Raw genomic sequence first — 13,955 nt, forward strand, 5'->3', positions numbered from 1 at the left:
TAACACTTTTAACAGTTAAAACTAAATTTTAAAACTTAAAAATTAAAAAATTAAATTCTTAAAAATAGATATATAGGGATTAAGTTATAATTTCATGAAGAGTAGAGAGACTTTCTGTTAACCTTTTCTTTTCGTTAGATTATTACCATTTATATCGCCGTAAGCAATAAATAAATATATTTAATGATTATTTACTATTATTTAGTAAAAAAATACACTTATGGCTATCCTATTTTCATCACTTTAGTTTTTTATTATATTTAATCACTCAAAATAAGATAATTATATGAATTAGTCACTGCTGTTAAAATTTTTGTTCTTGAGTGACTAACATGTTTCATTTTTTGTTGACTTTTGACTAAAGTTTAGAGACCTCTTTATAGTTAGTCTAAAATTTTCCCCTAAACTTTATAAAAAGCCCTTAATCTTTTGACTCAACAAAAACTGAAATATATTAGTCACTCAACGGGCTAACGTGCCACATCTCTAATCCGATAAAAGAGAACTAAATTTTAACGGTAGTGGCTAATTCGTACAAATATCTTATTTAGAGGGACTAAATTGAGAAAAAAACCTATTTTAGAGTCACAGGGTATAGTTTACCAAACAAAAAAAATTCATATTTGATTTTATGGTCCGCAAATTGCAGTAGATCTCACTTTGTAGTTTATCCCCTTCTGTCTCTTTCTTTCCCTGCTTCTTGTGAAACAGAAAAACACAAAAAATGTAAGTTCCTTTTGTTTTTTATTTTCAATTTTTTGCTTTTCTTTTTGTTTCAAATATCATTTTCCATTCAATTAATTACAATTTCCTTCAATTCAATTCCTTTAAATGAATCGTACTGGATTCAGTTCCATTCTAATTCGATCTGTTCGTCCTACCGATTTACATTTTTTACGTTGTTTAATTTTCCTTTCTGTTTAATTTTTTTTTCTAATTTTGATCTATTTTTAATATGAGAAGTTTTTATTTTTCTTGTTTCTTAATTATATTTGCAAAGGACGTTTCATTCGGTGCTTAGTTTCTCTCTGGACACGGGAATTAAATATAAAAGGAACTCTAGTTTTCAATTCTAATTGGTTTGAACCATTTCTGATAACTGAGGTTTCATGATCTATAGTTTATCTCAGTAGTTTAGTCAAGTCCGCTTTATATGGAAGCACTGGTTTGATTTTTGTGAATTTAGAATGACGTGATTACTGCATTTTGATAAATAATAGACTCCAGATTCTGATTAGTATTAACAGTGTATTTGGAATAACTAAAGATTAAAGGAAGCCATTTTATTGAATGGATTTCAAGTGTAGCAAACTATGTAATTGAGATGAATTTGAAAATTAATGAAATCCATTTCTTCTACATAAATAGGGAACCTTTTTTTTTCTTAAGCAATGCTTCCATTAGTAATTTTCTTCTACATGAAGATTAGTGGAATCCATTTACTTTTAAGGTGCGGCTTGATTTGTTACTTGTACTACTTAATCTTCAGGTTGTGAATTCTCTGTCGTGCTCCTTTATTTTTGTCATTCGTGATTTATTTTATGATAATCCCCACCCCCCCCCCAAAAAAAAAGGAAAATGTGTTTAGATACAAATGGAAACAGTATTTTTGAAGATTTTGAAATGACAATGAATCTTTAGGAGAATAAAATGCTTTTTTACTTGTATCGTATAAAGAACCTTAATCTATAGCTGCTGTTATATTTAGACATTTAATAGTTTTAAATCAATTGCAACTTTGCTTTCTACTGATTCATTTGCTGTTATACTCAAAGAAATAGCAAAAAGCCCAAGTATAAAAATCAATAATCCAACAAATCCCCACTGTTTAACTACTTTTCAAGCTTATGGAATTCGCTAGAGTGGTTTAGAGAATGAAGCTTGATACGTTTAACAAAATTTCAAGCTTAAAGCTTCTATATTTTCTTTCTGAAGCAGTTGAGAATGAAATTACAATTACTTTTTTAATTATTTTCTTTACTTTTTGCATTTCCTGCCCAGAAATGAATTTTCTGTCTCATTGTGGCTTTCTTTCTTGACAGAACTACAAAATGGGTATGGCAGAAAACACTAACGGTATGGAGGAGGGGACACTGGAGATTGGCATGGGTAAACTACTTGCTTTAAACTAGTTGCATGATCATCATAGGAAACTTTGTTTGCTTTTCTTTGAGTGGTTTATGTTTTAACTATGTATTGAATGCTCTGTCTAATCTTGAGAACTGCCATATGCATTGTGACAAGCAGGATTTATTGCATGAAAGAAACTGGTAAAGTTAAAAGAATAATTATATTACTTTTCTTGAGTTGATTACAGAATATAGAACTGTTTCTGGAGTTGCTGGGCCTTTAGTAATCCTTGATAAAGTGAAGGCAAGTTCTGTTTTCCTCACTCATTATCCGGTATCATTCTCAAGCTTGTTTAGTTTCAATTTCAACTTCTTACTGTTTGAGGTTTCATGCTTTTTCTAGGGACCAAAATATCAAGAAATTGTTAATATTCGTTTAGGGGATGGGACAACCAGACGTGGTCAAGTCCTTGAAGTTGATGGAGAAAAAGCTGTTGTTCAGGTATTTTCTGTCTAAAATTCTCTACCTTTCCTTTGTAACTATGAATTCCTATTATATGCACCTTTATATCATGCAAAAAGGAATAATGTCTGGTGCTGCAACTTCACTAATAGCATATTCTTTTATCCTTCATAGCTCTAATTATATGTCACCTTGGCTAGGTTTTTGAAGGAACATCTGGAATTGACAACAAATATACAACTGTGCAATTTACAGGAGAGGTATGTGACGGCCTAATTTTCTCTTTTACGTTCAATCCTATTCTTGCATCTCCTAATTTGATTTGAAAATAGCTTACCTTCAACACACCTGGAAATTAATTGAAGTAGCTGCTTCTTTCTGTTGGGAAATTTTTAATTAAGATGGCCGATTGGCATCATTTGTCTGATTGTATGCATTTAGACATTAAACAGGCATGCTTACACGTTTCTTGAATCTTGATATATCTGGTTCTTTAGTAGACCAAAGGGAATTAAGTCCTGCAATTACTAGACCTTGTCGACGTTTTCTGTCTTGTGGTGAGCTAAGGTTCTCTTTTGGCATTACACTGGCTTTTATATTGTAATATTTTTTCTTCTAAAGGTTATGACATCAGGCCATGTATTTCTCTAGAATAAAATTAATGTTTGGCATTTACTTCTAATTAGAGGTTTAGTATATAGTTAGGTTAGCTATCTAATTTCTGCTTAGAACCATGGTTTGTAATCCTTAAAAAGAATGGAACACTGAGCATGTGATATCCATTGAGGAATCATTGATTGTAATTGGCACATCCTCTGTAAATGTTAATAAGTAGCAGGCTGTTACTTATTTGCTATGTTTCTCCAACTCTTGTCAAATAACAATGTCTGGCTCATATTTAGGCATGAGTAAGGGGATATCTTAGATGTACATTAAAAACTTAGAAAAAAATTGGAAATACCCATGTCAGAAGCTTACCCCATAACCAACACTTATATCCGAGTTTGACTAACATAGCTTATTCGGGCTTCTTGGGAATGTTTTTGTTTTCCACTTCCAACCATTCTAGTTATAAGGTTAAGTTTATGCAATCAAGCCTTTAGACCATTGTTTATGTTTATTGGTTTTTTGGACATGATAATCATTAGGAATTGGCAGCTTATACTAACATTTGTTTGCTTTCTTGTTCTTATGCCCATAGAGAAACAAGCCCCTTGGCATCATGATGTGTGTAATTTAGTTGCCATGCCCTGTAGAGGTTTTACTAGTTATTTGTTAGTTTGTAAATGAGGAATATGCCCAAATGTATTGAGGCAAGCACGTACAACAAGTAGGGGAAAAAAAGAATAAAGGAAGGAAAAGAGCAACTGCATTTTGCAATGTCTTTTGAGCTTATTTTAGAATTGGTGTCTGCTACTTCCTGGTTCTTGTGAGTTGTGAATCAATTATTGTGTCTAATGTTTGTATTAACCAGTAGGAAGCTAAGGTAGAAAAAACTTGGGAAGGCAAGTGCCTGTTTTGAGTGCATTTTGAAAACTATTTATTTTACCCCCTTTGAATTTTTCTGCTTTTTTGAACTTATTTGTCTGTATCCCTTCTCCTGACTCTATTTTGTAGGTGTTGAAAACTCCTGTCTCTTTGGATATGCTTGGGCGCATTTTCAATGGGTCTGGAAAGCCTATAGATAATGGTCCACCTATCTTGCCTGAGGCATATTTGGATATCTCTGGTAGGAGCGTTGTGGACCAAATGATAATTGAACAGTATAAGTTGCTTGCAACCGGTAGTTTGTTAGCTACATTACTTATCCTTTAATCTTTTACTTTGTAGGGAGTTCTATTAATCCTAGTGAGAGAACCTATCCTGAGGAAATGATACAGACGGGGATTTCAACAATTGATGTCATGAATTCAATTGCTAGAGGGCAAAAAATCCCTCTCTTCTCAGCTGCTGGACTTCCCCATAATGAAATCGCTGCTCAGATTTGTCGTCAGGCTGGTTTGGTGAAACGTTTGGAGAAGACTGGAGATCTGCTTGAGGTAAGGTTCACGTTCTAATATTGCTTGCCTAGTAATAAGGTGACATACTTGATGGTTTGATTGAGTTAATGTGCTAATTGTAAATCAACTATGAAATTTTAATGAAGTTCTTTTCAAGTCTCATTTTAATTTTGTAATATGTCACAACCGGTTGCTTGTCCCTTCAGAATGAACTCAAAATTGAAGATACATACAAAAATAAAAAATTTCATGTTGTGTTAGTTGCTATCAGTTGCCTCTAATATTTCTCAATACTGAAAACATGAGGCCTTTGTCCTATACATGGCTGTTTCTTTCTACCTTCTGATAAGTTCACAGGAAGCTGATTGATTTCAGGATGGTGAAGAAGATAATTTTGCAATTGTGTTTGCGGCTATGGGTGTAAACATGGAGACTGCACAGTTTTTCAAACGTGACTTTGAGGAAAATGGCTCAATGGAGAGGGTGACCCTTTTCCTAAACCTGGTATAATTCAATTTGAGATACAAAGGCCTTATTCATTTCCTTTTAAAATGAGAAGAGTGGGTTGGTTAAGAGGTTGCATCTACTTCAAAAATCAATTTATAGCTGGAAATTAGCTTCTTCTACTTTCTTCTCTACAGGCTAATGATCCCACAATTGAACGTATTATTACTCCTCGTATAGCTCTCACTACTGCAGAATACTTGGCATATGAATGTGGGAAGCATGTTCTTGTGATCCTTACAGACATGAGTTCTTATGCTGATGCTCTCCGTGAGGTAACAAAAAACAACCATGTCTCATTAGTGCAATCTCTTTGGTGCGCAGTACTACTACTAGCTGTTGATAGCAGAGATGCTTGAAAGCATATATCATTTTTTCACTATCTCTGATTCTGATTGCTCATACATTCTGGACATCTAATACATGCATTTCAGAAATTTATGCAGCTCCCAAAGCTTTTATTTGAATGTTGAAAGTTTATTGTCTCTAATTATCTTAATTTCATCTTGTTCTATAGAATGTTATGCCATATGTTTGAGACAAACTACTATTGCTAATGCAGGTCTCTGCTGCCCGAGAAGAAGTACCTGGAAGACGTGGATATCCTGGGTACATGTATACAGATTTGGCCACAATATACGAGCGTGCTGGACGAATTGAAGGGAGAAAGGGTTCTATCACACAGATTCCAATTCTTACTATGCCAAATGATGGTAATGCTTTTTGTAGCTATGTCTACTTTTTGCACTGCCATGCTTGCTTTAATGGTAATTCTGATTCACAACTTGATTCTATTTATCTCTTTTGGCAGATATTACACATCCCACTCCGGATCTTACTGGATATATCACAGAGGGGCAAATATACATTGACAGACAGCTCCATAATAGACAGGTAATGTCAAAACTAGCCTGTACGAGCTATCAACCTATTTATCTAGGATGCGTGAAGGTTCACAAATTATCACCTTGATTTTTGTCAATTTATGCATAAATTTCGTTGTTAATATGGTCTTTTATGTTGGAACTGTTTTTTCTCTATCTTTCCATTTCCTTGGCAAATTTCTCAGGGTGACTTCGGTTGAATTTGGCTCATCATAGTGTGTGATTGATGGCTCTGTACCTTGTTTGCTTTACCGGTTGATATCAAGTCAACAATATTCCTCTGTTTTCAAAATGGATTTTGATGTATATGTTTTTCTTCTTTGTATGAATAACAATTAAGTTGATTTCTGTCAATTAATATTTTCTTCTTTCCTAAATGGACAGATATACCCACCAATCAATGTGCTTCCATCGCTGTCTCGTTTGATGAAGGTGAGGATAGCATCCATCAACATGGAAATTATACAAATCTTAACTTACTATGAAGAGTAACCAATTTTCTTTTATATGTATATATTTTCTCAGAGTGCCATTGGTGAGGGCATGACACGCAGGGATCATGCTGATGTGTCTAACCAGGTCTGATTGCATCGTTGTTGTGGTATAATTTCAATCCTCAATTTGATGTTAAGGAATCTAACCTTTGCTTTTGTTTCCCAATCATTTCACCTTCAGCTGTATGCAAATTATGCTATCGGTAAGGATGTGCAGGCCATGAAAGCTGTGGTCGGAGAAGAAGCACTTTCTTCTGAGGATCTGGTTTGCTCTCTTTTCCAGTTTCTCTTCAATTTTCACGCATCAGTTTTTGGTAAAGTACTTGCTTAGAAAGAACCTAATGTGATGTCCCTGAATATAACAGCTATACTTGGAGTTCTTGGATAAATTTGAGAGGAAGTTTGTTACCCAAGGAGCATATGACACCCGCAACATCTTTCAGTCACTCGATCTGGCGTGGACTCTGCTTCGCATATTTCCTCGTGAACTTCTCCACCGTATACCAGCGAAAACTCTTGACCAGTACTACAGTCGAGATGCAGGTAATTGAAGGAGGCAAAGTGATGCCCTTAGATTGCCTCCTCCTTGGTAGTGTTTAAAAGAAGTTTATTTACCATCCGCTTCATCTGCTCGAATAATAATGGTTGAATTCCAGTTAGGTTTCCCCATGAAAGCTCTTGGGCTAGTAAAACAAGTGATCAAATATGACTTCTTTTATCTAGAGGAAACCAGGGTGGCCTAAGAGGAGGAACTGTAAAGCCCCCCTTGTGTTACTTGTTATTCTATATTCCTATTTATTTTTTCAACATTTTGTAATTCAGTAGATTTGGATTTCTATATCCATATCCAAACACTGACCGAGACCAGTGCGTCTCAACTGCATTAGCTGCTTTTCTTCTCTTCTATTTATTTTCATAGTTTTGCTTTGTATTGTATTGGTTTTTATGTGAAGATGAAAATAAGGGAGACAGTAGACGACTTGTGCTGTTATTTTGAATAATGTTTTTTTTTTGTCTTTTTGGGCAATCATAGAAACATTGTTTCATTTATCAAAGACTCGGGCCCATCGATTGCAGTACAGATGGAAAACAAGAGACAAAGCAGCCTAAGCAACTATATACATACAAAATGGCTGCAGCACTGTATAGGTCAACTCGACCTCCAAAGGCAGCATTTGTTTAATCAGAACAATGATTAGACAAATCAAAAGCCTACCTTATGGTTATGCCATGATTTAGGCTCAACCATCAAATGACCAACGATGCATTGAAAGTGGTGAGACGTTGGTCAACCGGAAGGATGATCCTTCCGAAAGGATTATAATATATAAGCAATGACTCTCAACCAATGATATAAGCAATAAGTACCATACAACCATGGCTTAAGATTCACTTCATTATTTTATTATCCATTAATATCCAATAATTACCATTCAAATGTGTAGGATTCATTTATTAAATATTATAGAAATCAATTTGTGAATGATGATTAAATATGCATTGGATATTATCGAATCTTATCCGAGACATTCGCGCCAGCTATCCTCTCTGGCTCCTTTCCATCGGATTGCATTAATGCTTTCTCAGGTCATTTTGAATGTCTACCTCACTAGCTCCTTCCATTTTTAATGTGCAAAAGATTTTCCAGTCCTGATATTTCGTTTCTCTCACATTTCCTTCTCGTGCGTGAACTTCATTTCCCACCGGCATTTTCACTTCATCATCCTCGTCATCATCTTCGCTATGGCTAAGGTTTGCTTGATCACCAAACCCCTTTTTGCTGATGGGTAAGGCACGAATCTAGTCACCATAAATCTTTTCCACCTTGATTTTTTTGTGGTGGACCTCCAACTTTTAAAGGCGTGACCTAACCTTCCACATGCATAACACAAACCTTTCATGTTCAAAGACTACCGTAATAAGATCGTTATCAGTTTTGCGAAGCTTGAAGTTGTTGTTGGGTTGAGGATTTTCAACTTTAAGACCCACATTTGGTCCCATGAGCCTTTGGTTCTTTGCTAGATGTAGATGTTGAAAGATGAACCTCCTTGATGCTTCCTCTCTTTGAGGATCAAGTGATCAGGTGGCTGACCCAGTTAGCTTCTTTTGTTCCCTCTCTCTATTAAACACAAACAGTAACATGTTTCTAATTTCAAGGTCCCGCATTTCGCAAGGATCTTCAACCGCCCATAGCCATACCTATGTTTTATTTATTTATTTATTTATTTCACAATCATATAACACTTTGCAGATCAACGAAATTCCCCTGATTCGACCATCGACTTTAACGTATGATTCCAACTCAAGTGTGATCAATGTTTCATTTTCTAGGTCACCCGGCACTGTCTTTTTATGGCTTCTTTGCTGTCGTTGTCCAAGGTCATGCAAACCAACGCAAGAAAGATGAGGAAACTAAAAAACGCTTTAGAGAAAGAGAAGCCAAATGTAGGTGACGGAAAGAGGATTATAAAATGTTGTGAAAAGGGAGGGTCATTCAAAGTATGAGAAGGTCTTAGAAAGTTCCACTCAAGGACGAAAGCTTGATGGAAAGGAAAATTGCTTTATCAGGAAAGCAATTTTTCTCCTTCTAAAAAGTAAGTACTTGAGTGTTATGTTGAATAAAATTTGATTAAAGAGAACAGAAGTGATTTATTCCAATTATGTTACAATCCCAAACAAAATACAAATTGAATCTCGCAAGCATGCACATCTACATTTGATTCAAACCTCTTTCCATATATTCCATTCTAAGTATTCTTTTCTTTTTAGAATTAGGATGAGTGTAATTGCTGGCCTGCTTTTAAAAAGTTGTTCACCGAATCATTTATATTAGAATTATTTTTTTTAAATTAATTTTTATACACTAATAAAAATATTGACACATCATAAATAACTTAAATATGGATAAATGCATAAAAATATTTCTGTAAAATTTTAGACAATCTAAAAAAGAACCATTTAAGTTAATTTTTTAATTTTGCAAGATTTGATCTAAGAAACTAAAATTCAAGTTAATTAAAGTAAAAAATAATTAAAAATATCAAAGTAAAGAAATATAGTCTATTGTATAAACTTTTCTGAAAGGGTCATGGATTTAGATATCATGAAAGTTACTTCTTTTTAGTTAGAAACTTTAACTCTATTTATTTAATTTATTATATTTAATTTTACATAATAAATGATGAGTAATTTTATGGAGAAAACCAATAAGTAATCAATTAAAAATTTGAAGTACAAAAAAAATTTGATATATTTAAAGTTGTTCACGTGTCAAAAGAAAAATTAATAAAAAAAATTATAACTTACCTAAAACGCACCAATACCTTACTATATATAAAATATATCTATTCTATTATTTAAAATCTTGATTAAGTTGATTTCTAAGAGAAATTACAAAAAATATATATATAATTAAAATACATTATATTATTTAAAGGTATTTTAGTCTATTCATTTTAATAAAAAATCAACAAAAATATATATATGATAAGATTTAAATCCACATCAATCTGATTAGTAAAAAATTTAATTTACTAGTCAACCAAAGCTTCATTTAATATATTTTACACATTTTTATTTTAATATAATAATTTATTATCTCTATTAATTGTATATATCATTTAAATTGCTTATTGAGTTAGATGTCACAAATCAACTCGACGTTAACTCAAAATTGATGACAAAATCATAATAAATAATTATAGTACATTTAATATTATTTATCCGATGTATTTATGTGTTTAAATTTCATTTTACTTATAATTTAATCTATTTTTTATTCTAATATCGTACATATTTGATGTGTTTTTATGATTAATTCGTTTCAAACCATATATGTACAGGCCCAAATTTACCCGGCCCGTTTAAACAAAAACCAAAAATAATAAAGATAGTCCATTTTACATAAAACCCAAACACAAGATCCTACCCATTTTACAAACAGACCCTAAACCCCTAACCCAATCGGCCCAATAGGCCCAATGTCCAAATTGGGTCTCAGCTAGCCGAAACCCTAGCTAGCCTCAGCGCCGCGCCTCCCCTCTACTGCCCATGTGCTTCAGCAGCGCATTCGACACTCGAGGATAGGCTTTGCCGGTCCTTTGCACCAAAACGGAAGCCTCTCTCGTTGACCCTCCTCCCAACCTGCAAACAGACCATAAAGGGGAACAGAAAGTGCAACACGCAAAGGCAAACAAAGAAAACATGCAGAGATAGACAATAGCAATAGGAAATCAATCGATTTTCGGCTATAAAGCCCAAACAAAAACAGATTGTATGGTTACGAAAAAAAACACAAAATATTGAAATAAAAAAGGCAGTCAAAAATCAAGAAGGTGATTTCGAGTGCCTCTCTTTTTTTCTTTTGAATCTGTTCTATTTGTTCCCTTTAGATTTGGCATGTATTTTTAGCATAATAGAATAAAAGAGAAACGAAAAAGAAAACGAAGCTTTACCTTCGTAAATATGCCATAAGACTTCTTCTTCTTCGTCGAAATCGGAGTAAAGAAAAGGTCTAAAACGGAAAAAAACGGGTCTGAGGCTCGGACGGTTTGGTCGCCGTTCATGGTGGCCGATCGGCTCCTAGGGGAATGTTGGATTTCGGCTGAAACGATGAAATAGAGAGGCTAGGGTTCTTTGGTGTCTGTTTGGCTGAATAAAGGCATGATTTGGCCTTTATGAGGAAGCAAAAAAACGGCACCGCATAAGCCAATTCCCATGGTATAAAAACGACGCCGTTTGGAACCCTGTGACCCGACCCGATCCGGTTCTTTGCCCCTGGGATCCGCGTGTTTCTGCGCTGAGGGTATAATTTCACGATGGGCCCTCCCCTTTTCGCATGAGCATTCAATTGCCCCCCGCCTATTTTGTTTCATTTTTTAATTTGGTTCTGAAGTTCGCATGCGTTTGCAAATGGGTCCGTGCCTTAACGCAGCGTTTTGGGACCCGACAAATTTCCAGCTTTGATCCCTCCGCTCCTCTGCGATTATCGACTTGATCCTTTTCTTCTTTTTTTTCGTTTTTTTTTTATTTTGCCCCAGGTTTTCGTGTCTGATTTTTTTCAGTCCTGCATGAAACGATGCGCAAAGGACTTGAGGAACAATTTCCTGATCAGTCCTCAAACCTTACTATTTTTATTTTCGACCCCGTTTTTTATTCAGTTTTAGTTTTTATCTCTAATTTCATTTTTATTTCAATTTAGCCCATGATTGGTTCGATTTTAATCCTTTTATTATTTATTTATTTATTCATTTTTCATATACTTTATTTATTATTATTTCTTTTGTTTGTTTCTCTTTTATACATATATATTGTTTTTTTAAATTGTCTTGCGAACTATGTGTTTAAATTCGTTTTCACTAATTGTATACAACTTATTATTTTAAGATTCATTTGATATTTTATATGTTGATTCACTTTAATGTTTTTGCTTCGTTTTTATTTGTACAATTATTTTAAAGTATTTTTTTCATATCATGTTAACGTTTTGTGCAATATCTCGTTTAAATATTTTATATATATTTATACATACATTATTTCAATGGAGTCTTTTGTTCATTATAACTTTAATATCCTTTTAGTTTCCTCCATGTGTGTGTTAAACCTTTTAATAATCTTACTTTGTTTTTTTATAAGAATTATTATTTTGAAGTTCTTTTTTACATCATATTGTTTTAATTATTTACATAATATTCCATTCAAATGTTTTTATGTTTGTACATGTATGATCTATAGTCAAACTAGTTTAATCCTATATACGTATTTAATCCCATGTTATTCTCGCATATATTTTTCCTCCTAAATTTATTTATGTATATATACATGTTTTTAAATCTATATATGTAAAAGTGTTTCCTAATCTCACATTTTACAATATGTTTTTACTCTCCTTTTATATTCTATGTACATTATTAATCTCACTATATTTTGCATACGTAATTTCTTTTAAATTTATTTACATAGTATGTATTGATGTTATTTAAAAAAAAAATCACACACATCCTATTTTTTTTACATTATTATTATATGTATATACATATATATATATATTGGTATTTATATTTGATTTATACATCATTTAAATTCGTGTGTTTATAGATATAGTTTTCTTACTATATATGTTATTATTTTTTTTATTTTTTTTAAATCTGTTACATATACGACTTATAGAAAAATTAACTTAGTCTTATATACATTATTAATTTCATGCAATTTTTTTTACGACTAATAACTCCCAAATCTATTTATATATATATATATATTTTGTGAACCTATTATGTGTATTTCTCTAAGTTATATCTTATTATGTATCATTGCTATACTTTCACATTCTACATATTATCAATTTTTTCTTTATTGAGTGTATTTTAATAAACATTTTTACATGCATATACTATTTGATTTAAAAAATTTCATTCTATAACGCATATTTTAATGAATGCATATATATCCTTAGCTTGTTTTTACAAATAGTTTCAAATTCAATAATCCATTTATAATATATTATGTGTTCACTCTTTTAAATTTGTCTCATACATTTTTAAATTCTCATTTTGTTTTGCATATTTGGCATTTAATTGTGTTGTATTAGGCTATGTATATTATCGTTGTGTATTATTTCCGTTTTGTATTTCTATTATATGGATCATTCTTTATTCATGCTTAGAAAATTGATAATATTTTCTTAGATTGGTTGAATTTAATTGTTTATTTTGTTAGTTGATTAAATGTATTATATTCATTCATCCATCATAGTACTTCATACATGCCTATTATCTTACGGTTTTTATTTTTCCTTTTGGGTTTACAAATATCACTTTATAGTTTCCAACTCTTTAAAATTAATTATTCCATACTTATTTCAAGTCAAATTAATGCATTCCAAGCTGGTTTTATAATTACTCGTTTAAAAATTCTCTAAAACAAAGGTAATGTTTGATATTTGAAAATTTGGGAATCGTGCCCTACCGTGCTAGGTTTCAATTTCCTGTTTATTCAAAATAATCAAACATTCCTTTAGAATTTCACTTTTTTTAAAATTCTAAAACAATGCAATGTTTGTTGCTTGAAAATTCGGGGAACCGTGCCCTATCGTGCTGGGTTTCGATTTCTCGCTTATCCAAAATCATCAAACATTCCTTTAGAATTTCATTCGTATTTTTTAAATTCTAAAACAAGGGGATGTTCTATGTTTGGGAATTCGAGGAATCGTGCCTTACCGTGCTGGGTTTCGATTTTTCGTTGGACTAAATGATTGGGCATCTTGTTGTAATTTTCAACGTATAAATTTTTGAAAGTCGAAAATTTATCGTGCTCTTGAGGGAATAAAGGATCGTGTCCTAGCATGTTGGATATGATGTTGCATTCCTTTGAAACAAAAGAATTTTGACGATCAACTTGAGCTATTCAAATGTTTTCGAGGAAACCATATTTCAAAAATAGTTTCAAATCTCAGACATAAGGACAGTACTTAATCAATTTGGTACCAATTTTGGGCTTAATGAGGGTGCTAATCCTTCCTCATACGTAACCGGCTCTCGAAC

At 32.7% G+C, this 13,955-nt stretch overlaps 1 protein-coding gene and 2 long non-coding RNA genes across 4 annotated transcripts; 2 read left to right on the forward strand and 1 right to left on the reverse strand.

The window, feature by feature from the left end:
• The first annotated feature begins 574 nt into the window (after positions 1-574).
• On the forward strand, positions 575-7,405 carry LOC107942410 (V-type proton ATPase subunit B 1). The gene is made up of 15 exons (XM_016876071.2): positions 575-726; positions 2,043-2,109; positions 2,318-2,373; positions 2,473-2,571; positions 2,733-2,792; positions 4,150-4,261; positions 4,363-4,571; positions 4,908-5,036; positions 5,174-5,311; positions 5,599-5,749; positions 5,848-5,930; positions 6,305-6,352; positions 6,446-6,499; positions 6,596-6,679; positions 6,780-7,405. The coding sequence occupies exons 2-15, from the start codon at positions 2,052-2,054 to the stop codon at positions 6,963-6,965; spliced, it is 1,467 nt and encodes a 488-aa protein (XP_016731560.1). The 5' UTR covers positions 575-726; positions 2,043-2,051; the 3' UTR covers positions 6,966-7,405.
• An 802-nt stretch (positions 7,406-8,207) lies between these two features.
• On the forward strand, positions 8,208-9,053 carry LOC121206244 (uncharacterized). Of its 2 annotated transcripts, none has more exons than XR_005901303.1 (2): positions 8,208-8,497; positions 8,666-9,053. It is a non-coding gene; the product is annotated as an uncharacterized lncRNA (long non-coding RNA). The 2 variants fall into 2 exon arrangements; XR_005901302.1 differs by having other exon boundaries at positions 8,746-9,053.
• Positions 9,054-10,295: 1,242 nt separating this feature from the next.
• LOC107942405 (uncharacterized) lies at positions 10,296-11,537 on the reverse strand. The gene is made up of 2 exons (XR_001695837.2): positions 10,869-11,537; positions 10,296-10,557 (listed from the first exon to the last, which is right to left on the reverse strand). It is a non-coding gene; the product is annotated as an uncharacterized lncRNA (long non-coding RNA).
• Between the last annotated feature and the right edge of the window lie 2,418 nt (positions 11,538-13,955).

This window comes from Gossypium hirsutum, chromosome A09 (assembly GCF_007990345.1).
Source record: "Gossypium hirsutum isolate 1008001.06 chromosome A09, Gossypium_hirsutum_v2.1, whole genome shotgun sequence".
In the NCBI taxonomy this organism is placed as follows: Eukaryota; Viridiplantae; Streptophyta; class Magnoliopsida; order Malvales; family Malvaceae; genus Gossypium; species Gossypium hirsutum.

Bases quoted from the DNA above. Each gene is read 5' to 3' on its own strand.
- LOC107942410 (XM_016876071.2), top strand. From the start codon at position 2,052: ATGGGTATGGCAGAAAACACTAACGGTATGGAGGAGGGGACACTGGAG. The intron at 4,572-4,907 runs GTAAGGTTCACG...GATTGATTTCAG, and splicing joins AGACTGGAGATCTGCTTGAG to GATGGTGAAGAAGATAATTT. The intron at 6,500-6,595 runs GTCTGATTGCAT...TTTCACCTTCAG, and splicing joins ATGCTGATGTGTCTAACCAG to CTGTATGCAAATTATGCTAT.